An 18,429-nucleotide genomic window follows, 5' to 3' on the forward strand; every position below is an offset into this window, starting at 1 on the left:
TAAATAAATAAATTCATTCATTCATAGCGTGAGCGGATCTGTCTATTAGTTGAAATGCATTGTTATATTAATCAATAATTTACATAATATCAACTGATTGATTGATTGATTGATTGATTGATTGATTGATTGATTGATTGATTGATTGATTGATTGATTGATTGATTGATTGATTGATTGATTGATTGGTTGATTGATTGGTTGATTGATTGATTGATTGATTGATTGATTGATTGATCCCTACCTTGCACAATGATAAAGGCTGTGGCGTGTATGGTGTCAACGTTGTTGGAGGCGAAGCAGGTGTACTGCCCCCCATCAGCCTGGGCCACGTTCTGGATGAACAGGCCTCCAGAGGGGGTGGTGTTGATCCGGGCGTCGTTGGGCAGGGGCGTCCGGTCGCCCTTGGTCCAGGAGACCCGGGGCTGCGGCTGGCCGGTGGCGCTGCACTCCAGCGTGACGCTCTCTCCCACCAGGACCTCCGTGTTCTGGGGCTGGATCACAAAACTGGGCCGCGCTGGAGGAGCGGGACATGGGAACGGGGGTTAGGTCGGGTTAATTAGATGAGAAGTAATTCCATTTTTCATTTGGCGGTCATTAGGTAACAGTGATGACCTGAATAACTTGACAGGAACAGAAAGAAAGCTGTTGGGAGAACACGACAGAGATCAGCTCATGCACAAAGATCACCGCCGTGTCTCTCCGTCGGTCAACGCCGCTTTGACTGCCGCTTAAGTAACTCCCTTCATGTGTGACGGAGTGTGGCTGCGTCCGCTCCGTATTTGGTCAGTGATTACAGTGGACTCGGGAGGAAATATGTACACAGCGAGGGGGCCAGGCGTTTACAATCACAAGAGAAACAGGAAACGCACAACATCTGCTCAGAAAGTGTTCCTTAACAAGGGGCTGTCGGCGGGGTCGTCCGTCACCCCGGCCGTGACCTTCTGGTCATCTGGAGACGGCCCTGCTAATCTCTCACAGTGATAACCATCGACACTGGGACTGATTGATGTGTGAGCGTGGAGGACAAAGCAACAGAGACGGAGAGGACAGAATGTACTTGTTGTGTGTGTGAAGGGAAACTCGGACATGAAAGCCGGGGAGCTTTGCTGACGGCTCAGTGGGACATCCCAGCTATTTGACCTGCTGGGCTTTGAAGGTGACCTCTGTCCCTCCGTCGTCTCATACTGAAGCACCAGACTTTAACTACTATTACTCACAAAGCTTTAATCCACCTGGAAATATCCTCTCTGACCCAAACAAACAGAAATAAATCATGTTATAGCATGAATATGAATCTGTTTTGTCTTCCTACTTCCTGCTAAACATAAACATGAACATGATGGTCCAGGACCAGGAGCCTAGCAACCCTGACTGAGGCTTTCATCTGTCATTTAGATCACTTGCTGGACAAAGCTGTTCCTGACTCGTCTCCATGAAATATTACCTAATTCCCTCGTCGGCAGTTAAGAGGTTGAGGTTAAAGCAGCCACTTACAAGGAGCTCCAAAATATCGCAGCGTGACCTGTGAGGTCTTGACCTCCCCGGCCACGTTTTTGGCCATGCACTGGTAGACTCCCTGGTCCGTCTCCCTGGTGTCCTGGATCATCAGCGTTCCATCCTCCAGGAGGTTCAGACGACTGTCATCGCGCATGTTCAGAGCGTTGCTGCAGGAAGGACACACACCACGATGATGAGACATCAACCAACACATCCATCTACTCACATGCTCTACTTTTCTAATTGACCTATGGCTGAGCCACGCCCCCAATCGCGATGAGCCAATCACAGTGCGCATAGCTAGCCCATACACTCGGACATTCTCTGCTTCCACGTCCATTGAAATGCATTGCAGTTAGTCAGTTTTCATTCGTTTTTATATGTTTTTTCTTGACATTTTAAGTTTAAAATGGTCACGGTGTGCATGGGGTACATGCAACTCTGACACTAGGTATCCCCAGAGGCTGGGCCACGGGGTGGATTTTTTTTTACCTTTTCCCAAGCCACATCTCAACCGAGAGAAGTGTCTGCTCTGGATAAAGTTATGCAGTAGACCACAACACCAACTAAACGTGGATAAACTTAACAAGGATGTCTACATCTGTTCTAAGTGAAGTCAACAACGTATTTGAGGCAACATATTGTCAGAGATGTTTACATGTTAGCCAGTATCACAACTAAGCATAAAGTCCGCTAGCTTAATGCTAACGTATAATGTAAAACTCCATAGACAGGCTAACAGAAATTAGCCCGTCGCTATCGGCGTTTCGCGGCAACCGACAGCCATAGCAGTAAAGCTAAGTGAAGTTTTGGTGACTTGGAGATAATATTTAATCTTTCTGTCTCCAAAAATCATCAGTTGCCTCCTGTGAAATGTCTCCTAGTGACAGCTGCCATAGCAACTGTCACCGGATGTTGACTGTTTGTCCCAGTGAGTGGAGGGGGCGGGGCTTAGCCAGAGGTCAATTCCATATTACACTGATAATGAAGGCTGTGAAATGTGCATGATATATATTTTTGGGTTTGGGTGGTTGTGGTTGTCAAAGTAGAAATAGAAATAGAAAATACTTTATTAATCCCTAGAAGTGGAATCTAATCTGGTTTTAAACCACATTTTTAATATTCACTTTTCACACCCTGGTGGTTTCAAAGCATCTTAGATCCCAGCATCAGTATATCTCTGACTTTTAAAATAGAAACTGCTTTTATAATTTACTGGTTTTAATGGCCTGGTGTGTTTGTTCGGGAGAGGAGGATCCCTGTGGTGAACCCCCCCCAACCACCGACACTGAAGGAATCCAAACTGGATTCCTTACAGTCATGGTAGTGAAGACAACATCTCCCTTGAAAGATCTTTCATCACATCGCCCAATGGTGTCTTTTGTTATTGTTTTGACTGAGTGTCGAATAGAGGCAGAGGGTAGATGCTTTGTGTTTTGATAAGGCCACGACAGAAAGTGTCTCACTTGTTCCTGAGCCAGATGATCTGTGGTTTGGGGTTGCCTTCAGCTCTGCAGGTGAAGTAGACAGTGTTCCCTGATGTAACGTCCACATCCTGGGGCTCTGAGGTGATCCTGGGTACCTCTGGAGACGGAGGTCAAAGGGGTAAATACATGTTTCATATACAGTTGCAAGATAAAGTATGTGAACCCTTTGGAATTTCCTAGTTTTCTGCATGAATTGCTTTGCTTTCCATTGCAGGCCTGAAGTATGTTGTGTATGGCATGGCTGGTTCTGTCAGGACCAGTGTCCAGAATTCATCCTGAGTGTTGATCAGTTGTGATCTGCAGCTCCAGGAAACATTTGGTTGAGGTTGTTGCTGCCAGAGGAGCTTCAACCACTTATTAAATCCTTTTTCCACCTGCACTGCGAATGTTTAATGGATATACTGTATGTTCAATAAAGACATGAAATATTATACTGGTGGTATTAGGTTAAGCACATTGTGTTTGTTTATACTTATGACTTAGATGTAGATCGGATCACATTAAATGGCCAGTTAATGCAGAAAACTAAGACATTCCAAAGGATTCACATACGTTTTCTTGCCACTGTAGCTGCACCAAGCAGCCCCTCCCCCACAGTGTACATAAGGTAGGCACAGTTTAGAAGCACAGTTGGAACACAGAGAGGAATCCATAGGTAAACCAGAGCTAAACCCATAACAAACTACAGTAAGTCAGACTGAGCCCACCCCACCCCCACCCCCACCTCTCCACCAAATGACTCCACATTAACACCGGCTCTGGGTAATTGCAGTGGCTTGGAGATCCTGTTTGTGGTAACCCATCAAGACCCGATGAGGAGGATCATCACAAGTGGTAAGGGAGGTGGCACCTCACGTCACGTTAAAAGGATAGTTCACCCAAAATTCAAATTTCACTCATTATCTACTCACCCTCATGTCAACTAAAAGCTGTGAGAATTTTCAGAGTCCTCCGTTCCTTCTCTGAGTTACGGGGGGGTCCGTGCAGCAGTATTTGTCCATATAATGGTTGTGAATGGATACCAACTTTCTTCGTCCAAAAAGACACACCAAAAAACATCCAAATACCTCCATACTGCTCGTCTGTAATGTCCCTCTGGTATTTTAGCTTGTTTGTAGCGGAAGCTCCCAGTGTCTCAGTTCACTGCTCTTCCTGTGTCAGTGCAAATCGGCTTCAATACAAGAGGGACATTACAGACGAGCAGCATGGAGGTATTTGGATGTTTTTTGGTGTGTCTTTTTGGACGAAGAAAGTTGGTATCCATTGACAACCATTATATGGACAAATACTGCTGCGCGGACCCCCCCCCCCCCGTAACTCAGAGAAGGCATGGAGGACTCTGAAAATTCTCACAGCTCTTAGTTGACATGAGGGTGAGTAGATAATGAGTGACATTTCAATTTTGGGTGAACTATCCCTTTAAAGAGGGCAGCTGTTTTCACAACTGTGCCACATGTTGCACACTGAAAATAAGAAGGCGGGGGGTTTCTAAGCAGGCATTCTTCTCCTGCTAGCTTGCTCTGCAGACACATGGGGTGAAAGAGGGTAATGGTGGTGGTGGTGGTGGGGGGGGGGGGGGGGGGGGTGTTGAGCAAGAGTGGGCACGTTGAGGCCGTCAAATTAGCTGCAGAGATTTAAATGTGGTGGAGTTGGAGCGCGCTGCCAGACTGCAGCATTCAGTGGCAGCTGAATGAAACACAGAGTTAAGACAGTTGGATTTATCGCTATAGAAACTAACCGCCTGTTATAGAACCTGACTGGATATGAACCAAGCAAACTCACGCTGAAGTTGGGAACTTTTTTTTTTTCTTCCTCTGCTCACAGTGTTGAAAAGAATCAACACACTGTAGGTATTTGGTGAACATGGCAAAATAATAAGTAAATAGTGTTAATGCTTCCCAGCAGAATGTTTTGAATATAAAACATCCAGTGCTCGGAAAATGTTAAAATCATGACAATAAAGTGTTTGTGCTCGCCTTGTTTATATACATAGAGCCTGCGGTCCATTTAAATCAATATTGGTCAGAGTGGATTTTAGCTGTGACAAGTTTTCATGGCAGAAGGAACGGATCCATTTCACTGAAACATCTCAAACCACTTGTGACCACAGCTATTTTTCCTAAGACAGCAAAATTACCCTTCACTCTCTTCACTGCATGGGCTTCTTCCTCTCATATCCTGAATATTTCTATTGTAAAACAAGAAGTAATATTACTGAATCATGATGTAAGAGCAAATATTACATCAAGTCTTAATACCAGCTAACAGTATCCAAATGCACAAAGGCTACACACACACACACACACACACTGGTGATCTGATGCTGCAGAGACCAGAGGCCAAACTCAGGGGCTCCTGACTCATATTTCACCCAGAGCAGAGACACAGCTGGTGATGTGTGAAGACCCAAACAGCTGGTGCCTGCAGAGCGCAGACACAAAAGGAGGATACACCTGTGTGTGTGTGTGTGTGTGTGTGTGTGTTTGTGTCTGGGTGTATGAGTGTACACATGAGGCAGGGCTGACTAAGCGAACCTGCTGTCTGCAGGCCGGACACACAGGGCTTTTCTTCTGCACAGACCATGGAGTTGTGTACATGACTTCATATGTCCCTGCCTGGTTTACATTCAGCTCCACTTCAGTGAGGTTTTACTCGCTGTTAAAGGAATAGTTCACTCAAAATTGAAATTGCACTCATTATCTACTCACCCTCACGTGGCCTTCTCTGAGTTACAGGGGGTCTCGGCGTAGCAGTACATGTCCATATAACGGTTGCAAATGGATACCAACTGTCTTCGTAACAAAAAGACACACCAAAAAACATCCAAATACCTTGCACGATTTGCAGTAATCGCACTGACGCCGGCGCAAATCTCGCGAGATTTGGACGGACCAGGAAGAGGAGCTTCCGCTACAAACAAGCTTGAAATATAGACTTATTTAATTTTTTTCGGAACAATTTCACATTTCGGGGCTTCTATACAAGACGGACATTACATACGAGCAGCATGGAGGTATTTGGATGTTTTTTGGTGTGTCTTTTTGTTATGAAGACAGTTGGTATCCATTTGCAACCGTTATATGGACATGCACTGCTACGCCGAGACCCCCTGTAACTCAGAGAAGGCACGGAGGACTCTGAAACTTCTCCCAGCCCTTAGTCCACATGAGGGGGAGTAGATAATGAGTGAAATTTCAATTTTGAGTGAACTATTCCTTTAACCCGGTCTCCTCTACAGTTGGCAACACAGTGCAACAGCTCTCAAAAACAATCAAGTATTTTAATATTGCAGAGTATAAATCAGAACTGATCCAGTTATGAAAAACCCTCCCCCCCCATTAATCTTAATACATCACTGTCCCTGTTTTGAATGTTCCAACAAAACATCCCATTATATTCCAGAAACAACATGTTCAGTGGGAAGACTTGTTATGTTCTTTTCTCCTTACCACAGTTGAGTTCCTCGGCAGTGAGCGTTGCCACCGACCTGCCCTGCAGCCGGCTGGGGTAGTCGCAGGTAGCAGCAGCCTGAGCGTTCCCCGACTCGGCGTACTGCTTCAGCAGGTCAGCCAGCCACAGCAGCTCACAGTCACAGTTTAATGCATTGGAATCCAGTCGCCTGAGCACCACATGTACACACACACACACACACACACACACACACACACACACACACACACACACAGATCAGATGCAGAATGGGCATGGAGGCCGTACATAAAGCCTACAGTATATCACATGTAACAGCATGAGTTGTAGTTGTGTCTGTGTGTGTGTGTGTGCAGCAGTGTTAAGCAAATCCACTCTGGCAGTTTATGAACCAAAATTGGTCTGGCATGGCCTGACGGGCCCCGGCTCAGTCCAAACAGTGGGGCTCAGCAGGACCCGACTGGAAGATACTCTCTTCCTGCCGTGGGAAACTATGTCCTGCCTGGCTTCATCTTCTGGTAACTGATTCAGCTCTCCATTCTACCACAATGTGTCCATTATCCATGACATGCCGTTCAGAAAATTTAACTGGCAGTGATTTACACTGGAGGGGGCGTTTTCTGAAGCTGTTTGTGACAAGCTAGTTGAGAGGAAAGCGTGTTAGGAACCGATTTTAAAGGGGACATATTATGGAAATATCACTTTTTGAAGTCTCTTTTAGGTGTTTGTCTTGCCTTCCTGTCCCCAAAATTTGAGAATTGTCAAAAACCCCAGTAATGTTCAGGTTCCCTAGGTTGAAATCCATGTGGTTTTATGAGCTGTTCCCTCAGTTGTCTTCCAATGATGTAACTAGTTTTCTAATTTGCATAATCCCACCCCTACCTGGTAGCAGTAGAAGGGGCGGGGCAAGCAGTGGTTCATTAGCATTTAAAGGGACAGACACTGAAAGCAGCCGTTGTGAACAGGGCTGTTTAGAGAGGATGAAAAGAGCTGTGATGTTTGATCCTTGGGGGATTTTGACCAAAGTCTTTAAGACACCTGTTGTCCTTCTGGGTCAAATTGACCCAATCTGTTCCCCTCCTTCATCCTTACTTCTTCTTCCTTCCTCTTTTGATCCAATTGACCTGATCTGTTCCCTCCCTCCATCTTTCTTTCCTTCCCTTTTCCCTTCCTTCTTTCCACAATCCCTCCCTTCCTTCCTTCTTCTTCCTTTCTTGAACGAATCTGTTTCCTCCCTCCATCTTCTTTCCTTCCTTTTTCCCTTCCTTCTTTCCACAATCCTTTCCCCCTTCCTTCCTTCCTTTTTGACCCAATCTGTTCCCTCCCTCCTTCTATCTTTCCTTCCTTTCCCCCTTCTTTCTTTCCTCCCATCTTTCCTTTTGTCCTTCCTTCCTTACTTCTTTCCCTTCGTCCTTCCTTCTTTGACCCAGGAGGACAACGGGAGGGTTAAGACACCTGGGAACTATTTTAATTTGTGGAAAAGGGGCAGAATATGTCTCCTTTAATTTGAAGACACAATAAAATGTTCAAGGCCTAAGGGATCATTTATCTATGCAGTGACTCTGCTGCAGGTTTCTCTACGTTTTTTTTTTTTGCAATTTGGCTGGAGATCTAACAAAGCACTAAAAGCTCATGGCCAAACCGCTGATTGTTCTTCACTATCTCTTGGCTGGATCCTAGTGAGACTTAAGCAGCCCCGAAGACTCAATTCTCATATATCAGGGAAAATCAAACATCTTTGGTGCATGACAAATAATAGAATTTTCTTTGCTTATCCCCACCCTGCTCAGTCCCTTCCAATCTCCGCTGCAGCTGACTCGACGAGAGCCGCCTGCTAGGAGGACTGTGAGCCTTGTGTTAGAAAACCGTGTTGCGGCCAAGGAAGCGTGAGAACAGTGCAGTGTGGTTCCATGGCATTAAACCAACACAAAAGCCCCCCCTTGAGACTGGGTGTCATGGGGGTAAACTACAGAAATTGATGCAGACATGCATTCTCACACAGCTGTTCCAGAGGTTGATTGAAGGCTTTTCCACTTACAATCGCTTCATGGCCTGAAGATGAGAGAAGGTTCCCGGGACAAGTTGTGTAATTCTGTTGTTGTGCAAAAACCTGAGGAAAAGAGAGAAAAACTATTTATCATAGACTCATCTGTGTCATATCTGTGCAGCCAGCTACACTGATGCAACACAAAGCTCCGGCTCCTTTATATATAAAAATGGCAACTTTTAATAGAAAGAAATGACGTTTTCAAAATGAGTTTCCCAAAATACTAACGGATATCTTTGTACAAATATTGTATGTTCCCTTTGTTAATATCATATTCCATTCTCCAAATGGGACCAGAAATATGATCATCTTCCCAGACATGCTATGGTGACTCAACCCCTGAGACTTGTATTTCTTGGCTAAAAGGAAAAACATCACAAACGTTTCTTTTTATGTAAGGTTCCACCCAAAACATTCCCCTGAAACTACTGAGAGAGATAGATAACTATAAATCAGGATCATTCTGATGCAGTTGTTGATCTTCTATCCCAGCCTGTAGGAAGCTCTATGCTATGCTCTATGCCTTCTGGAAACATTGCCAAAATGACTGCTTTGGCTGTGACCATGGAAACATTCCCACAACAAGCCACTCAGTTGCACCTGGGAATTTCTTCATTCCCTGTTGCCCCCCCTTCTCTCTCTCTTTTTTTTTTTTTGCAGGTGTCCCTCCACCTCCTCAGCTTCTCCAGAGACTGGGAAGTATGGATATACTGGGCAGCAACTGGCCCATAAACGGGGACAATGAAAGGGGAATTTAACAGGACCCTTTGACATCTGGTGGAGAGTTTTAGCAGCACTGACTACATCACATCTGCATGTTGACAGTTAACTTCATATGCAGAGCTCTCACAGGCCATGTGTGGATCGGAAACATCATGGCTATCAGTCTGCAGGAGAACCACAGCTTTAAATCACTAGACATACACATGTGATTGATTATTTATTGACAAAGGATAAAGACGTGTTAACTGGGACACATTATGGGAACTATTTCATAGACCTAGTTTCACAGACCTACATCAACGCGTTAAGACAACATACAAGTTTCACAAAGCACATGTACAGAAAGAGTTAATGGGAGGTGAACTACACCAAGCTATGTGACCATCAACTTTTTTTGCCATTGATCCGGGTTTCACAGGTGCCGGAATGGTGAATTTCTACAAACTTTGCATGAGAAATTAATCTGAGGAATTTTGAAAACATACCAAATTGGAAACTTTCCATGGGAGTTGTCGGAATTTATGGGATTTATTGGGAATTTTTGGGAATTATTTTGAAATTGGGGGTAATTTAAACAAGCTGTCTCATAACCAGACATAAATATAAACATGTTGTTTTGTCATCAGCAGACATCCATGCAAATATAATAGAACTTAAAAAAAACATTTATTTTATTGAACAACAAAAGCTGAGTGACATAGAGCGTGCTTGCATTCAATCTGGTTATTTTAGCCTAGATTACGCTACAGTATATTATTCCCAACTATATTTAAGTTCCCTGTTAAAGCAGAAGTAAGGTGAATGTTTGTGTTAATATAAGTCTTAAATAGTTGTATCTTCCGACAGCAATCACTTCTATAGAGTGTTTGGTCTGAAACACGGGTCTGTCAGTCACTCTGCTCTGCTGTAAACCGAGGAGAAAACTTTCCTTGTATCCTACAACCTTTATCCAATGAGGAGAGAGAACGGCATAAAGGGGCGGTCCTCTCTGTGTGTGCAGCCAAGGGATGCACTCAATTTTGGAAATTTCTGCAGTTTATTCCCATATATTCCCATTAATTCCCATGGAAAGTTACCAACTTTCCCAGAATTTTGCAACCTTAAATTTAGTTCCTTTAAAATACTGGATGAATCCATTAAAAACTATTAACCTGATGATCTTAAATTATTCTCATGATGTGGATAAAAGTTGAACTGGCTGCACGGTCAGAGCTGACATGACGCCGTCTGTCAGAGAGACGCTCTATCAGCTCTGAGTTGTTGGCCCACAGCAAAGCTAACTTACCGTGGTGTTACAGAGTGATGCCTGTTTCACCTCATAAATAACCTTTGAGTACTACACAAACCCAACAACAGCCTGCCACGGTGGGCCTGCTGCCTCCGACTTGTCAGCATGAATGTTAAATCACCTACAAGGTTGATCTTGATTAAAAACTACAAAAAAATAAAATAAATAAGAGATGCCAGTTTACTGAGGATAAACTCACAGTCTTTCCAGCTTGGGTAGGTGGGTGAATGATTCTGGCTCCAAAGACTCAATGTTGTTGAAGTGCAGGTACCTGGAGAAGAACAAAGTGTAGAGGAGGCAGAGTAAAACTGGATTCAGGCTTCCTGTCTGACTACATGCACTATGTAACACTAAGAGGTGGGACCATGACACCACTGGAGTGTCCATCTGACTGTCCATTCCTGGTCCTTCAGCTTACTGAAATAACACATTCACAAAAGCTGGTATGAAGCTCTGGATGAATGCAAACAGACTGGAGGAGATGCACATCAGGCATTCATCTCAGACAGAAGACAGAGGACACATCTATGGCTTTGAAATGAGAGCGCCCCAGGCGAGAAGCAAGTACAACCATTATTTCATTGAGTGCAAAACACAACATCCCAAAGGCTTTAAGCTGAGAAAACATACATCAAACCATATGCTTTCAAATCAAATGTTAGGGAAATGAAATCCAACTGATGTGTGTGGTACAGTAACTGTAAGGGTTCAGTTGGGTATCTGCTGGTTTAGGCAGGGAAAGCTCAGCTGGAGCAGCGACGCAGACACAGACAGACACAGACACACTGAAGCAGCACAGACTGTAAAATAAAATGCAACATTCCTCCACATAAGAAAAAAAAAAATCATTCAAGTTTCATCCCAACTGTGTTTTTACCAGCAGTGCTGAACGTCCAACATTATGTCTTTGGGTGTTGCCTTAGTATGTGTTGAAGGGAGGCCAGAGCAGAAAAACACCACACAGTCCAGACAAAAAAAAAGCTTAATGAAGCCAGAGCTAAACTCATGTTAGAGGCCACTTAATCCCCTCCTCTAGAGTATATGAGCATCCCACACCAGTTATGTCATCACACTGTCAAACTCTGCAGGATCCAGCCTAGCTGTTGCAAGATTATTAGACTACTAAAGATGATTCCTCTTTCTGTGTGATGCTCTTATGATCACTGATAAACCCAATGACCTGCTGATGAAATCAACAGTTGACTGGTTATGGGTGATATAGGTGTTTGCACTTATTAATTCCCCACAAGAAGCCTGTGAATCAGGCGTTGATGTGCGTTGCCCAGGCTGTAGCCTATGTTCAGGAGAACTCACAACCTGTCACCCACAGTTGAAACCCTTCATTATTGAGGCAAAATTCAAAACAGCTGCCAGGCACAGAGCCTGCTGTTGGAATTGCTTTTACTCAATGAATTAGCCATTTGTTCTGTGTTAATGCGGTCAGAGTGAGGTACAAGTCACAGGCTGCTGCAGCACTGTGGCTGAGCTGGACAGTTGTTACAGATAAGAACCTACTGTCTGATGCACATACTTCTGTTTGATGATGACTATCAGGAAAACAACAAATACAGACGTATACCATCATCAAGACACAATGTGCTACTGTGTAAAACATTCCAGTGTATCAAGATTAAAGGGATAGTTCACCCAAAATTGAAATTTATCATCCTCATGTGGACTAAGGGCTTGGAGAAGTTTCAGAGTCCAGAGTGGCTTCTCTGAGTTACAGGGGGTCTCGGCGTAGCAGTGCATGTCCATATAACGGTTGCAAATGGATAGCAACTGTCTTCGTAACAAAAAGACACACCAATAAACATCCAAATACCTCCATGCTGCTCGTATGTAATGTCCGTCTTGTATTGAAGCCCCGAAATGCGAAATTGTCCCGAAAAAATTAAATAAGTCTATATTTCAAGCTTGTTTTGTAGTGGAAGCTTCTCGAAGCTCCTCTTCCCGGTTCGTCAAATTTGGACGAACTGGGAAGAGAACAGACCCTGGTTCGTCCAAATTTGACGAACCAGGAAGAGGAGCTTCCGCTACAAACAAGCTTGAAATATAGGCTTATTTAATTTTGGGGCTTCAATACAAGACGGACATTACATACGAGCAGCATGGAGGTATTTGGATGTTTTTTGGTGTGTCTTTTTGTTACGAAGACAGTTGGTATCCATTTGCAACCGTTATATGGACATGCACTGCTACGCCGAGACCCCCTGTAACTCAGAGAAGCCACGGAGGACTCTGAAACTTCTCCCAGCCCTTAGTCCACATGAGGGTGAGTGGATAATGAGTGAAATTTCAATTTTGGGTGAACTATCCCTTTAAGGTTGCAAAACTTTCCATAGAAAGTTAAGATGGAGAATTCTAACTAACTAATGGGAATTATTGGGAATTAACTGGAAATTGGGCGTAATTTTAACACACTGTACGATATCTTAACATAAAAATAAACATTTTGTATTGTCATAAGCAGACAATAAAACAATTAAAAACTCACACTTTCATTGAGCAAAATATTACTCATTCCACCCCTCCCCCACCCAATCAAAAAGTAAAATGACCCCCCCACCCCCAAAAAAGGCCTATTCAAAATGTTGAATGAAAGGAGCTCACGTTTAGCAGCTAACCTCCCAGCTCAGTACAGCTTGAATACATTTTCTAAATTTGTAAATCAAACATTTACACCATAGATCAAATATATTTACCCCATCGGAACTAGATAGTCTGCCAGCTCAAATGTGGCTTCAATAGTTTTGTGCTTTGGCCTCAATACTCCAGGGTTCTACAACTCATCTGTGCATGTGATGGAGGAATGCACAGTGCACGTAGGGGGCGTGGCTGTGCTGTGCTGTGTGAATATGATTGAGGAATAGCAGTGTGCAAGGTTGATTAATGGGCACTTTCACTTTTGTAAATGTCCTGTTTATTCCCAGTAATTCCCATGAAAGGTTTTCAACTTTGAAAATCACAGACTTTTGCAACCCTAGTCAAGATACAAAAGAGTAGTTCTTCTTTTTTTTTGGGAAAAAGCAGCACAAAACAGAAGCTTCAGGAGGCAGTTGAATTTTATCACACACATGGTAACACTGACGGTTGGTCACAAAGGAACAGGGATCACAACAAACTGGAGCAGAAGAGCAAAGGTCCTGCAGCGACAGGACAGAGAAACAAGCCGCGCTTCGCTCTGAAGCACAAGCTCTGACTCCAGCACAACAGTGGCAGCACAGGGAGGGGGGGAGGGGAGGGGGGGCGGGGGGCGATGTGTCATGCTTTTCAAGCTTTGTCGCATATCTGTCGCTCTGACCACGACACATGCGACTCATGCAAAATAAAAAAGGGTACAGGTAAATGGGTGCACACACGTCATGCATGGTGGCGGGAGGGAAGGGGGCTGCACATGGGGGAGGACAGTGTCACTGCAGTGTGAACTAACTGAACAGGAGCCGTCATGATGCCTGTGTAAAGCCTTCACAGTCTGCTACCACTGGATTCTTAACAAATGATGCCCACATCTGGGACATCTGTGCTATGCAGATCACATGATCACATCACATCACATGACTTAGTTTATAAATCGCGGCAAACCATGCAGACCTTAGCAGGCTTCATGAGCTGTTTACTTTCAGTAAGTGGGGTGGGGGTGGGGTTTACAGACAGAGAGACAGTGGGGGGGGGGGGGGGGGGGGGGGGCAGCAGGGCGAGCAGAGGGAGAAGGTGGACGAGGAAGTTGGTCACTTACAGTTGCTCAAGAGAGACAAGCCCCTTAAATGCTTGTCTGTCAATTGATTGGATTTCATTCTTGTACAAATAGCTGGAAGGAGAGATAATCGGTAACATTAGTAACACACACACACACACACACACACTCATATGGTGCGTACCATTTACATTGGAAGTCGGAACTCAGAAGCCAGAGCTAAACTCATTTTACTCAGCTCAGAACAGTTTTCCAGTTGAAAAACTAACACAGAAGTCGGGAAAATGGACGATTAATAAAACAAAATGAAAACAGGACGATTTCGTATTTGTAGATTTATAGATAGTTCAAAGCTAACAATTTATAACATTTAAAAAAAAAAGCCTTTCAAACTTACAAGAAAAACATGTAACGAGCCATTAGCCTCTGCTGGCCATTGTTCGCAATACTGTGTTGTTTTTACACATAGTGTAGAAGAATGTCCAGGGATAAGAACTGAACAGTGCTGTGCACATGGCTGACTTTAAAGGGGACATATTATGGAAATATCACTTTTCGAAGGCTCTTTCTCTTTCTAAATGTGAGAATAGACAAAAAAATCTTTAATGTGCAGACTCCCTATAGGTTGAAATCCATGTGGTTTTATGAACTGTTCCCTTGGTTGTCTGGCAATGATGTAACTAGTTTTCGAATTTGCATAACGTGGTACCAGTAGAAGGGGCGGGGCAAGCAGTAGTTCATTTGCATTTAAAGGGACAGGCACTGAAAGCAGCCGTTCTGAACAGGGCTGTTTAGAGAGGATGAAAAGAGCTGTGATGTTTGATCCTTGAGGGATTTTGACCAAAGCATGTCACAGACATGTCTTTAAGACACCTGGGAACTATTTTAATTTGTGGAAAAGGGGCAGAATATGTCTCCTTTAATTTGAAGACACAATAAAATGTTCAAGGCCTAAGGGATCATTTATCTATGCAGTGACTCTGCTGCAGGTTTCTCTCTGTTTTTTTTGCAATTTGGCTGGAGATCTAACAAAGCACTAAAAGCTCATGGCCAAACCACTGATTTTTCTTCACTATCTCTTGGCTGGATCCTAGTGAGACTTAAGCAGCCCCGAAGACTCAATTCTCATATATCAGGGAAAATCAAACATCTTTGGTGCATGACAAATAATAGAATTTTTATTAGAATAATTTGTGGAAAAGGGGCAGAATATGTCTCCTTTAATGTGAGACAATTATGAGATGAATAAAATAAACAGTAAAACATCAGAGTGTTCACCACTGCTGATGGGATTTGTTCGACTTTCCGAGTTGGAGGTTGATTAAAATTCCGACTTGGAGGTCGGAAATTCTGACTTCCGAGTACAACTGGAACGCACCATTACACACAGGATCATCTGAATTTCTGCCTGGTTATTATGAGAGAGACAGAGACAGAGGATCTAATCAAACACCACTGACTGTTTGGTTAACAAATGATGCGTTGAATGTTTCTGTCTGACCTGCACAGTATGTTGACTGCAGGTATGTAGCTACGCATAGACAGAGGAGGCTAACTTTATTTACGCTAGCAAACATTTAGAACAGAGCATCAGTCCCACTGCACAATTAAACTTCCTTGTAGTGAGCTTAATGTTGAGCCCTGGCAACAATATTGTTATTGCCACATCTACAATAAATTTTCACAGTGCATTCTCTCCTCAGCTACAGATGTGCTTGACTAAATAAAAATTCGACATGGACTGTGGTCCCAAAAAGACTCCAGTGTGTGATGCAGCACTTCACAGATCGTTCAATCATAGGAAAACTGTGGAAAACATCACTCATGAATAAAATCAACACAATTTAAAACAAAACATTAAGAAAAAACAGACTACTAATACATCAGAGAATCAAAGATTAGATACTTTCACTTCCTTAGGAAGAACAGCTTTCTTCATTTCTTCCTCAGGGTGTGAAAGTATCTAATAATCACACAGTTCAATTAAAATGAGTTATTAGAAGTGAACAAACAATAAACTCTTTGTGTTAAATCTTTTCTCTATGTCTCCACTTTTTGCAGTGACTTCCACTTTTCAACCTAATGGAAGTGTTCTGTTCCACTTGCATTGGATCAACACAGTGTCTGAGCTCACTGACAGACGAGCATGTCTTAACTCCGCCGTTCCTGTTGTAGAAATGTGATCCCAGGCCTCCAGCTGTCTGCCTTTTCATCTCCCACCTCCTCCACTGCACTCATGATGAGGCATGATGGGAGATACAGATCTCAACGCCGCTAAGTTAATGTTTGGAAAAATAAACCCTCTTTTTGTCACTGCATGCCTACCTATGTCAATACTTCCAGGCGTCTTACCATAGAAAAAAAACTGAATGTATGTATGTCATATACTGTATGTACTATAAGGATTCAATGAAGATGTAGTGAGCTACAAGAAAAATGCTGCTGCCTTCCCACATGCTCCTAGAAAAAGACTTTTATTATTACATTTCCATGCAGATTAATGACGGTGATGAAAACTTGGATCATTGGGTGTAATCTGTTTACTTTAATAACACTACAGTAACCAGGATTATTGCAACAACTCCCCTGCATGAGCCTGACGACTTTGTGAATGAATGTGAAAGACAGCTGACTGCAGCCTCTGGTGTGTGGGTGTGTGTGTGTGTATGTGTGTGTGTGTGTGCACGCAAGCTTCGCGTGTGAGGTTTACATGGGAAAAACAGGATTTGGAAGTTGTGGTTTCAAATCTCAAGAGGCCTGACTTGACCACATGTCCCTAGATAGCGGTATTACTCATCCAGAAGGAGACAGTGTGCACTTAACACAGTCTTGTTGAGAGTGCTCATTCAAAAATCACTAACTGTCTTCAACTTTGTGACCACAGGAAATCTACATTAATAGAATTTGATGCAGGGGCAGACCCCCCCAATAAAGACCTTTCCTGTAATAAACACCCTGACAGACAAGTACAGATGGGTGTCGTGCAACTGAAACACTGGAGAAGGAAAAAGACTAACAGTGCAGGGTTCCCACAAAGAGGCGTATTGACCTCTGGTTGACTTGTTTATGGAGGTGGCCGTGGGAGAGAGGGGCCGCTGTGTAGACAGCCGCCCGGCCGTTAGCTTTGGAGGACATGAAAGACGACAGGGAGTGGGGAGCGGTGAGGAGGGAGATACAATCTACTGTAGTGGAAGGGGGGGGGGGGGGGGGGGGGGGGGGGGGGAGGTGGAGGGGAGGGGATGGAGACACCTATACCTAATCACAAAGGTTGGGGCGGTGGTGCAAGCTTTAGATCAGGCCTGCTTTAAAGTGAGAGGGGGTCTGTCATTAGACTTACTGAATAGCTGTGAGTAATTACAACATAAAGAGTGTGTGTGTGTGTGTGTGTGTGTGTGTGTGTGTGTGTGTTGGGGAGGGGGGGGGGGGGGGGGGGGGGGGCATGCCCTGTCTTCTCCCCCCTATTTAACCTGAAGAAAAGCTGCATGTCACTGTGACAATGATACCTAGCTCTGGCCAATCAGAGACCAGGGTCCGTATTTATCAAGCTTCTTAGAACTACTCCTAACAACATTGCTAAGAGCTGACTTATGTAAAAAGTAAAAAAAAATAATTTGCTCTAAGCTGCACAGTTATCAAGCGTCAGCGTTAGTGAAGTGTAGGACTGAATCTTATAGAGGAACTACGTGTATGTAAGTCCAGTCGCTTTTCCTCTGTTTTACTAACCCTCCTCCTGGCCATGTGCATCTGTTTACAACGAAGCCAGTGAGAAATCAATCCATGGAGCGGTGGATAACGTTATACAACAAATATGATGTTACGACGTGTGTATTTGTGTAGTCTTCCAATAAACAAAAGATTGCGGTTCACGGAGCGCGTTTGTGTTGCGGTGTGCAGAGACGAGAGCTGAGACACCGGGGCGGCGACCGAGTAACTACACTGATGTTACAAGGTTGGTTTTCAGCTGTAAGACGGCAGGTGGAAGGCAGAGAGCCTCCATTCTCACTCCTAACAAACGGAACGGAAAACAGAATTTTAGACTTCCAAGACCATCGGAATGACCAATCGCTGAATGGAATCCTTACAGAAATATCTTAGAAATATCTCGGTGAATAGTTAAATGGCCAATGGGAGTGTTATGTTATGTATATTCATCGGTATTTTGACAATTATCATACTAAATTTTTGAATGAATCAAAAATAAATGTTTCCTAATCTTCCTAATGGGCTCTTTGCACAGCTCCACTACTTCCTGAACTTA

At 43.8% G+C, this 18,429-nt stretch overlaps 1 protein-coding gene across 1 annotated transcript in view; it reads right to left on the reverse strand.

Annotated features, from left to right (window-relative positions):
* The window catches only part of pxdn (peroxidasin), a gene marked incomplete at its 5' end in the record, with an annotated part of 83,543 nt that overhangs the window by 36,353 nt on the left and 28,761 nt on the right, over window positions 1–18,429 (reverse strand). The window contains 7 exons of the mRNA XM_083998670.1: window positions 245–517; window positions 1,498–1,667; window positions 2,967–3,084; window positions 6,437–6,606; window positions 8,455–8,526; window positions 10,674–10,745; window positions 14,214–14,285. Coding sequence (XP_083854796.1) covers window positions 245–517; window positions 1,498–1,667; window positions 2,967–3,084; window positions 6,437–6,606; window positions 8,455–8,526; window positions 10,674–10,745; window positions 14,214–14,285 — 947 coding nt within the window. The remainder of the gene's footprint in view (window positions 1–244; window positions 518–1,497; window positions 1,668–2,966; window positions 3,085–6,436; window positions 6,607–8,454; window positions 8,527–10,673; window positions 10,746–14,213; window positions 14,286–18,429) is intronic.

The sequence above is a fragment of the Trachurus trachurus genome (genome assembly GCF_905171665.1).
Source record: "Trachurus trachurus genome assembly, chromosome: 22".
Classification (NCBI taxonomy): domain Eukaryota; kingdom Metazoa; phylum Chordata; class Actinopteri; order Carangiformes; family Carangidae; genus Trachurus; species Trachurus trachurus.